The 10,744-nt window shown below is 35.5% G+C and overlaps 1 protein-coding gene across 1 annotated transcript in view; it reads right to left on the reverse strand.

Moving 5' to 3' along the window:
* LRCH1 (leucine-rich repeats and calponin homology (CH) domain containing 1) overlaps nt 1–10,744 on the reverse strand; it is an 80,483-nt gene that overhangs the window by 52,507 nt on the left and 17,232 nt on the right. The window contains exons 4-7 of the mRNA XM_009322846.1: nt 8,966–9,071; nt 8,321–8,457; nt 6,956–7,083; nt 4,878–4,962 (exon numbers count right to left, since the gene is read on the reverse strand). Coding sequence (XP_009321121.1) covers nt 4,878–4,962; nt 6,956–7,083; nt 8,321–8,457; nt 8,966–9,071 — 456 coding nt within the window. The remainder of the gene's footprint in view (nt 1–4,877; nt 4,963–6,955; nt 7,084–8,320; nt 8,458–8,965; nt 9,072–10,744) is intronic.

The raw sequence follows: 10,744 nt of genomic DNA on the forward strand, positions 1-10,744 counted from the left end.
GCCAATGGCATCCTGGCCTGTATCAGAAATAGTGTGGCCAGCAGGAGCAGGGAAGTGATCGTGCCCCTGTACTCGGCACTGGTGAGGCCGCACCTCGAATACTGTGTTCAGTTTTGGGCCCCTCACTACAAGAAGGACATTGAGGTGCTGGGGCGTGTCCAGAGAAGGGCAACGAAGTTGGTGAAGGGTCTGGAGAACAAGTCTTATGAGGAGCTGCTGAGGGAACTGGGGTTGTTTAGCCTGGAGAAAAGGAGGCTGAGGGGAGACCTTATCAGGCTCTACAACTACCTGAAAGGAGGCTGTAGTGAGGTGGGTGTTGGTCTCTTCTCCCAAGTAACAAGTGATAGGATGAGAGGAAATGGCCTCAAGTTGCGCCAGGGGAGCTTTAGATTGGATATTAGGAAAAATGTCTTCACCGAAAGGATTCCCAAGCATTGGAACAGGCTGCCCAGGGAAGGGGTTGAGTCACCATCCCTGGAGGTATTTAAAAGACCTGTAGCTTAGGGACATGGTTTAGTGGTGGACTTGGCAGTGCTAGGTTAACGGTTGGACTTGATCTTAAAGGTCCTTTCCAACCTAAATGATTCTATGATTCGATGAAAAACACAGTTTCCAGAAGAGGCCAAGTTTTTATTCTTGCTCTGTCTCAGGATAGAGAGCTTACCACTAGAACAGTCTGTCAGAGCGTTGCAAATCTATTTCCCAACAATGCACTGCTGATGCTCATTCTTTAGATGCTCTGTGTTTCTGCAACTCGCTACTCTGTGCATACATATTCCATACATGTATTCTGTAATTATAACTGCTATAATACATATATAGTAGTTTGTGCCATATCCTTTAAGAATATATTTTTTAAGGAAACGGTATTTCTCTGTTTATCAGTTCAGCCCATTGTAACAAAAGATCTGCAATGGAATGGGAGATTATTACATACAACAAGTTATTCAATTCCATAGTCGCTAGCTTCCAGTAGAATTATGCCATTCTTGCTGTTATGCCATTTGTTCATATTCCATGCAGAAAGTATTTTTTTAAAATCCTGAATCAAAGGTTTGCGATAAGGAATGGAGCAAATCTGCTTTGCTCTTAAAAAACTGTATCAAAGATACATGTGGTTATTCCTATTTGCCAAGAATACCCTGGACTTAACACATTCTGTAAATGTGGACCACCATAAATGTGCTTCTTTATGAATAAAACATATGTTATTAACTCTATGAATTCACTGGCTGTATTCTTCTGCTGAGAAAAAATTCAAAAGGATATTGAGGGACTTGGTAAAGCCTTATCAAAATGATGAAGCTTTATAATGAACTGAACTAACACTGCAGTACTGTTCCTATTTGTCAATTTTAAAAATAAATTTTAAATTTTAAAACCTATTTTAAACTGAAACAAATTAGTATCTCAAACAGAAAATAAACAAACCACACTCCAAGTATGCTAAGCCCAAAATTCACTAGTTCTTTTAGACCTGAAACAATGACAATCCAACAGCTTAAAAAAAAAAGACATGCACAATATAAACTCATTCAGACAACCAAGGTTACAGTGAAGTTCTTTCTCTTTCAGGTTGTATCTCATGTGACATTTAGCACTAAATTTAGTTATTCTAGTTCAAAGATTCATGATTTGTTAATTTCACAACTATCATTCGTCTGAATACTAAAACAGGCAAGATTTTTTTCTCAGCAGAGTAACACACACAGCTTTTAGGAAAATATTTTGGAGTGTTGGTTTAAAAAAAGCCATAGGCCATTCAATTTGGAAACAGAAAATCATTCCTTTAACAGGCTATGTCTCACTTTCAGGGCCTACAGAATTCTGCAATTGATTTTCCAGGTGCTTCCTGCCAGTACACTGTGAAATAGAAACTATCCAAAGCAGCTTGCAATAATACAAAAGTATTGCTCCTTCACAGGTGAAACACTGTATCTCACTTCCTTTGTCCAGTTTTATTTTTATTCAGCTGGCAACAGAAGATGACAATAGACATAAAAATCAAAAATACCTAACATTATTCCAACACTGAATTCAGATGATGCATTTTGAAAGAATCTTCATATACATTCTTGCTGGTACTAATGTGTCGCTCTTATGGGTAATAAAGCAGGGACACCATCTGGATCTCAACAAGTACCCTGTTGTTCTAATGAATTTTAACTAAGGAAAAAATAAGGCCAAAGGGAGGTGGAAAATGAATGAAAATGCTATACTGTTCCTAAAAGATGAGGTACATGAGTGTACTACCTTAAAGCAGAATTTGCCTTCAAGTTGCTGCAATCAATTTTACAGCAACACTACGAGATATCTTTCACTTGAAATGCCCAAGATGACTACAGCTCTGAAGAATTGACCCTGTAATGACCCTACCAACAAGCCAGACAGAAATACGTAAATTGTTCATTTCATCAAGTACTTCCTCTTATGTGTATGGACCCAAAGCTAAGTAGCAAGCTTCCTAAAAAATGCATTAGTTTTCAAACGATTCATTTAAGTTACCGTTTTTAAGTTGCACAAACGCAAAATGACATTGTAGTATTTTCTGTAAGAGCTGAAATTCAACAGCCACTAGCCTTCAGACTAAAAGGTAGTTTGTTTTTATATGTCTGATATATTTTAAAAACCCTCCAAAAATGTGTTTTAATGATCACTTTATGACTGATCATTTAATGTTTATCTAGTGTTTGGTATGTAGATTTCTGATTGTAATTAACAATGTACATGAATCTGTATTCACAACATGCTAATATTTCTTGCACAATTCTCATGTGTAACACAGGTATTAAAGGTCGCCTCAGAAGGAAAAGTGAGTTGTGAATTTACTACCAAATACATTTGGGATTACTGATCTCAGCATCCATTTTCTCCTTAATAGTAGAGCAGTAGTCAGGCGGGGATGGAATGAGTAAGTAGTTCTCATATAAAAAGCCTTTGTGCTAATAAAAATGTATTGGTTCACTGTCGGTTGTCTTTAAAACAATTTTTCGCAATATTTTTTTTTCCCCCAATTCCTACGTTTTGATTACAGTTTGATTGCACCTCGGATACTGTGTTCAGTTTTGGGCCCCTCACTACAAGAAGGACGTCGAGGTGCTGGGGCATGTCCAGAGAAGGGCAACAAAGCTGGTGAGGGGTCTGGAGAACAAGTCTTATGAGGAGCGGCTGAGGGAACTGGGGTTGTTTAGCCTGGAGAAAAGGAGCCTGAGGGGAGACCTTATCGCTCTCTACAACTACCTGAAAGGAGGTTGTAGTGAGGTGGGTGTCGGTCTCTTCTCCCAGGTAACTAGTGATAGGACAAGAGGAAATGGCCTCAAGTTGTGCCAGGGGAGGTTTAGATTGGATGTAAGGAAAAATTTCTTTACTGAAAGAGTGGTTAAACATTGGAACAGGCTGGCCAGGGAAGTGGTTGAGTCACCATCCCTGGAAGTATTTAAAAGACGTGTAGATGCGGCGCTTAGGGACATGGTTTAGTGGGCATGGTGGTGTTGGGTTGACGGTTGGACTCGATGATCTTAAAGGTCTTTTCCAACCTTAATGATTCTATGATTCTATACAGTAAAGATGATCTATTTTCTAAAGGTGTTATTTATTGCTAAAGAGGAAATTCTGGAACAACAGTTTCATTAGAAGCTAACTCAGCTTCAGGAGGTGTAAGAATGGCAAAACAGTTTATAAGTGTCTCTGAATAGACTGCATGCTCTTGTAACCAGAGGGAAACCATTAGAAGTCCGGCTAGAAATCATGATAATTCTGCTTCATTTCCATCTAGCAAGAAACTTGCCCAAATACTTGGAAAACCCTGTGGGTTTTCTTTAAGTGCTTTTGTATTTAAAAGACCAATCAGCACGTAAGTGGATTCATTTTCAATTTGCTTTTTACTAACTACAAATTCAGTACCTAAGCTTGATTCTTTATACCTTTGTTTCAAAAGCAACAGAATCTCTTTTCCTCAAAGGAGGAGAGAAACACTAAAGAATCAGTGTAAAATTATTTTAAGTAGCAAGAAGCCCATTCTTCTATTCTGACCTGAATATTTCCCATTAGGTCAGACCACAAATCCCATTATTTGTACATTTCAGAAAGATCATCACTGACTTATATTGTAATTATTTACTTATTTATCATTATTTATTCAGTTGAACTCCAACTAGATTTAGTGTCCTGTTCAGCCAAGCAGGGCCTCAGAAAAAAGGTCTAGGAAAGTCAGCTGTAACCGCTTAGGACAACACTAGTCTCAGAAAGCCATCCATTTTCTTCGTTCACTCAGACAACTTAGTTCAGAAAGAATTCTGACGGCTTTATTTCCAGCACTGCCTAACTGCCCGAGCATGTAAACGCATTAAGATCTGAAAAGTTTCGGAAGTTCCTACACTACAGCAAACTGCCATAACCATGACACCATAGAATACAGCGGGACTGGGCACACTGAACTCCTGTTAATTCCCAACAGGAAAGAGTTATCAGTCAGAAGAGAAATGAGAAGCCGCCAGGCATGTAACCTGTCAGGACATTTACTTCATTGGAAAGAGCAGATGTGGATTCTGGTTTGGTCCTCATTCTCTAGATCATGTAAACTGTCTGAAAACTGTAGTGAATTGTCACTATTGGTAGGTTGTTGACTACTGTAAGCAAGTATCTCACTGCCCTCTCCGGAAAGCGTACAGACAAAAAAAAACCCCAAAAACAACCCCAAAAAAACAGTCCCCTTTTATCTTTGTTTTAGCCATTTCTTAGCGAGAAATTCATGCCAAGGATGTGGTTGCACAGCTTTGATGGCTAAAAACATATTCATATTGTTACCCAAACTAAAACACAGTCAAAATATATGCGTGGTGCGAAGGGGAGCTGGACACAAAATTCAGGCAACTTACCTCTGTTGCTGACAAACGTTTATCGCCATTATCACTACCAACACCTGAATCTGAGTCCTTTTTACTTGGGTAGATGTCATCAATGCTACATGTGAATAAAAAAAAAAAGGACAATAAAAAGCTATCATAGCATTTACCATTAGAATTCTGTCCTGGTTTCACTTAAAACAAAGCAAAATTCCAACCAGTCTTAATGGTAGAGGGTGCAATAACCTAGTATGATTAAAAACTACACATCTGCAGTCTGGCAATAGTAAAATAGATCAGATGGAATGGCTGGTTAGCCTAATGATTAATGAAAACAACAGAAATCTGCTATAAAGCTTGCTTTTGTCTATACACTAGGTAAAAATGCTCAGTTACTAGCTAAGTAGCACAGGAGTCCAACTGAAGTCATTTAGCCATGGGAAAAGCAACTAAACTAGTTGAACTCAAACTGGAGTCAACTGATTTAATTGTAACCATTGATGCATTAAAAATGAACTGATATTTCCCTGCGGCTTGAAGTAGTTATTAACACAGAAACCTTCTTTTGGTGCTTTAAAATAGACTTTGAAATTTAGGTTTTTAAGAAAATGACTATAATAATGGCAACTGCTCTCTCTTCTGCTTTCATTACCTAGTCTGACCTCTACTCATTTTAAAGTACAGTATTAGATGCAATACACTCATCGCCTAACTTTTTTTTAATATGCTTTATTATCCTCTCATTTGCAATCCTGAAAGCTGTAATCCTGAATTCAGATTGACACAGCAATTTAAAAAATAACTTCAACAATCTTCACATGAATAAGGTATCTGATTAATCCTAATCTTAAATTATCTCTTATCAGTAAACACTAAGGACTTTGTGTAGAAAGAAACTGCATATGGAAATCCTAACCAGGTTATGCTTTTTCTTTTGAAGTATGAAGTTATTCTCTAAAATAAAAATCTGGTAATTATTATGTGATATAGCATTAGGCTGTTAGTTACCAACTGGTACCTACTCTGTTCTATCCCCTTAACCTAACCTGTATGATCCTATATGACCAAAATGTCATACAGGACATGACATTCCTGTCAATTTTCTTATATACTAAAAGAACAAAACAGAAAACCAGTAGGTGTTTCCCAAATGGAAAACTTATTCTTCATGCTGGATTCTTCCCACCTTTGGCATTTATGATAGAAATCCACAAAGGTGTTTCCAAACATGGAGGAAAACGATTTGCTTGAAACCTTATCTAGATGACTGACAGGGAGATTCCATAACAGTTCTTTTTTTTTTCCCCAGGGTGTTAGCAGCAACATCTCCATTTTTATTTACATCAACACTTTGTTTTTATTGAGTACTTCTCTCCAAAAGTAAGGCATTATGGCACTTCCTCTGATTGGTTATATTATACTTCCCATGTTAGCAAAAAAACAGCTGGCTAAAAACTGGTTTCCAATTAGCTATGGAGATTCTCATAAAAAGGAGCTGCTTCATATCTAGTTCCTGTCCTTAAAATACCATACAAGATGACATTTCCTAGATGTTTGATGCAAGACATTGAAGATTTTGACTTTCATTTTGCTAACAAATAAGTACATTTCACTTTAAAAGGGTCTCAACATTCATGCAGTTCTCTTTGCTGGATGGATAAGCCTCTGGATGAACAAAAAAGCTTAAAACAACTATGCGACCATGTATAACAACATATAAACCACAAAACAACACAAGAAATTAAAACTTATTTAACGTGTTAATAGATTTACAAGAAAGTTCCAACACTTAATGATACTACCATCTCAATTATTTTCAATATATTCCAGCAGTCTACTAGTAAGAGGTTAGATGTAAACTAAGGTTCACTTCTAAGCATTTTCCTAATGTGCTGCTACCTTTAATCAGAACTGATTGTTAAAAATATTTTGTTCTTATATTTTATTCTAGTGAAATCCCTATATTAAAGCAAAACAAATCTCTGTTCAAAGAAGTACACTCTAAATAGCATCTAAACAAACGAAACTCTGGAAGCTAAAGATATAAATATATTATTTCACTTTGTTCATATGTGTTACATGAAAAAACTAAGTGAGATTTTCATACATACCTTTCTTCCACGGGTTGTGGCAAATGCTGTTGTTCTATGGCATTAAGATACAGTGAGTCTGCCGTTTTAATCTGACAGGCCTGTACAGTCAGATATTTGAATATATGCACCTTACCCTTTGTACAAATCTGTTAGACATGAAAAAAAAGTTAGGTTTATAACTAGAATGAAAGAAATAATTTATTCCAGATGTCACTTAGTGTAAAACTCCCTGAAAATCAACTCATATCGTCTCAATAGATATCACATAAAGGAAAATGGATTTTATTTTTTTTTTAATTACTAAGAACTACTTCAATTACCCAATCCATTATCTGTGTGTACTAGTCTAAATACCCTCAGAGAGTAAGACAGAAAACAAGAAAGAATGTATTCTACTTTAAAAAATCCAAATAAGCTTTTCATTCACAAAAAGAATTACAATAAAATATATCGTATGGCTTATTACTAACTGTAAATTGAATAATTAGTTTCCAAAATTAGTCAATAATGACATTTAATTAATCAGCATTTCCTTTATATTCTTAGTCACATTGTTTTTACTAGTGTCCAAGCATCTTTATGATGCATTTCACCTGCATTTTAGAATTCTTTTTTCTTTAACTGCACACCTCTAGCTCGAGTGCTTGCTGAAACTTGCTCTGTATTTTTTGAGCTTAGTAGCAGCATCACCATTGGTTATGAAAAGCATTTTTCCAATGTAATAAAAACTCTCAAGTATTTCAACAGCTGTTGATCTAGAACAATTGTCACTTTCAGAGATGTAGTTTGAATCTACTGTCCAGTAAGTCAACAGCAAAGTTGTCCTTAAGCAGCAAGCACAGGTTCCATTCATTTATTATCATCATTTTTCAGCAGGGCCTACAGTTCAGAGCAGGAGTTTGATTTTTTTCCTGTATCACAATCTATAAAAACTTATGCTATGAAGTAAAATAAATTTCACATGGATTACGTTCTAGACCATCTGCATGTTTTTTAAGTTAATAGTAAATCACTGTAGAACCTTCTAGAACTGGGTTCTTATTAAAAGAGAGAAAACTTATCCAGGAAGTTTCTCAATTCTCTTTTTCAAAATTATATACACATTCCAACATTAAGTTTCATATGCAGGTTGGAATGACAAAAATAAGCAGGTAGCTAACTGAATGGAAATCTTCTAGACTCACGTTGGTTCAAGTGGTGCACAGACTCATATACAGAACATCGCATACTTTCTGTGTCTTATTTATACATCAGCAACTAATGTCTGTGATGACTGACATTCAGAAGCCTGCAACTGCAGTAGGTAACATTTTATAAGCTATAATTTGTTATCCAAATATTGCCCAATATTAAGGCACAATTTAAATGATAGATGTTACTTACTTGTGCTGGTGGAGACTGCAAAGGATTGTTCTCAAGCAGTAATACTTGTAACTGCACCATCTTTCTAAAACAAATTGGAATCACAAGCACTTTATTGCAGGAAAAGTCGAACTTTACCAAGGGAAGCTGTACTAGTTCTAAAAGTAACAAAAAAGAGAGACGGTGTTATATCTGTATTAATTTCTGCCATAAAATAATAAAATATTTTTTAATAAACCTTCTTTTCCATTCAGGAAAAATACAAACTCAGGCAGGAATATGATCAACATTTATTCCATTCTGTACCGGGAAATGAAAAGAGTGTTTTTGTTATTCAAGTGACAATAAATTTTAAAATAAATACTTTAAAATATTTTTCTTCCCTGAAACTCAGCTGACAGTTCCCATACTGCATTCGCAGGTAAGTACTTGTGCAACTTAAGACATTCCTAGAATCACAAAGATAATTCATTAAAAAACCCTCACATGCTGTCATTTAGTAAGTACCACTGAATGTTACATTCTGCAAACTGAAATGGAATAAATTTGAACACAAAGTAATTACTAGTTTTTAATCATATTTACTTACATGATTAAAAAGTACTTTCAACATGCTAATAAAAAGAGCTACCATAAAGGTATTAGGGTTTTTTGTTTGTTTTTTACCTTGGGGTAAAACTTCGAGGTAATTTCTTCTGACATTCAGTTCTTTTAAAGATTTCAGCTGGCCTATCTGCTGTGGCAAAGCTGTGATTTCATTACAGCTGACATCCTACAGCAAAATAGTAATAACAGAAATAATGAACTTTTGGCTCCTAAATGTTAAATAATACAGATGTGAAATTGTAGCTAATTTGCTATTACCATTGTAACATTTTATTAACCTGAAAACATGCAACCTTCTATGTCCTGTCTTCACACTGCAAAACTAGATACATGAGAAAATGTTTACACAACTTAAAACCCAAAGCGAATTCTTATTTGGAGAACAAGTTAATGTTGAAAGTTAATTTAATTTCTATAGAAACATTCAAAACCATTTGCTTAAGATGTTCTACCTTTTTGTTCTTAACTTTTATTTGTATGAAGAACTCAGTACCATGATTATATAACCAAAAATGTTTGGATGAAATGTAAAGCTGCTAGTGTGTGGAACTGATTTTTTTAAAAGAGGTTCTTGTTCTTCTGGAGGGAATATTTAAGCAAAATTAAAAAAAGAAAAGGAGAGAGAAAACGGCAATAGCATTCTGTAATGATGCTCAGGAAAGGCATATATTTGATTATCACATCACATAGTAGGCCATAATAAAATAGGACAGGTCTAGTTTAGTATTATACAGATATTCAACATAGTATTGTAATAGGTACTTCTTAACTGCCTAGACATGTTCTAAGTAGGTCTGATTTTGATGACTAAATACAACTGGTTTAATACTCTGGATGAAATTGAAACCCATTCTCATTTCACCATTCCTGAAGGAGTAACTGCTATAAAATTGAGTTGAAAGTCTAGGGTCTGGCTATACTGAGCATAATTTCAAGCAACAAGTTTATATACAGTAGTATGACTGTAATAAATATTATACTTTAACCAATGTGTACTAAAGATCAACTTCTTGGATTAAGTCAGTCTAAAATGAGATAGTTTTCAGATACTAGCTATCATTTTTACTGCCAAACTGCCTATACTCAATGGGAAGTCAAAGGGACACTGAAACCTCCACTTACATCCCAGACAACCTGTAAATTTGAGTAATGTCCCGATTATGCTTCCATTTCTACATAAAAAAAAGGAAACAGTATGTCACAGTATGAGAGCTAAGTGGGGTAATGCCAAATTTTCCTGAATAGCCAACGGAATACTTTTAGGACGTTCACTCCTACTCTCTTGATTGTTTCAAATGGATTTATACAGTACCTGGGAGCTTCCAGACTACAAAATTTCTAAAAGTCAGTCAGATTTCCAAGTCATCTCTTTGAAGATAGTTGCTTTAATACTAGTCAAAAGCGTAACATTAACTCTCTATCTTCAAGCCTAAAAACTAGTTAACAAAAAATGATAGTAAAAGCAAAATGTGATCTGGCAATGCTGCTCGCTGTATCAGACAAGTTTCTTCTTGTAACAGAACCTCACTGCTGCCAAAGCATCCTTCCCTTGTCAAAACACAGTCAGGAAATTATTTTAGCTTTTAGACAAGGAAATTAAAAATCCCAGTTAACGAGTGCATCTTTTGCCCAAGTTGCCACAAAGTATGGTTAATTGCACTGTTCCTAGATAATTTATTTTTAAAGCTTTACTGTCCTATTTTTAATTTACAGACTTTAAACAACTTCATAATTAGATACTCAATTTTTAGAACACGAAATTTAAATTTAAAGTCACCTTGTGGCAGAGAAACTCTAGACCAAGTGTACTTACGCACACACATCAGAACAAGTCAGGGA

Source organism: Pygoscelis adeliae, unplaced genomic scaffold, assembly GCF_000699105.1.
Source record: "Pygoscelis adeliae isolate BGI_AS28 unplaced genomic scaffold, ASM69910v1 Scaffold74, whole genome shotgun sequence".
NCBI classification, from domain to species: Eukaryota; Metazoa; Chordata; class Aves; order Sphenisciformes; family Spheniscidae; genus Pygoscelis; species Pygoscelis adeliae.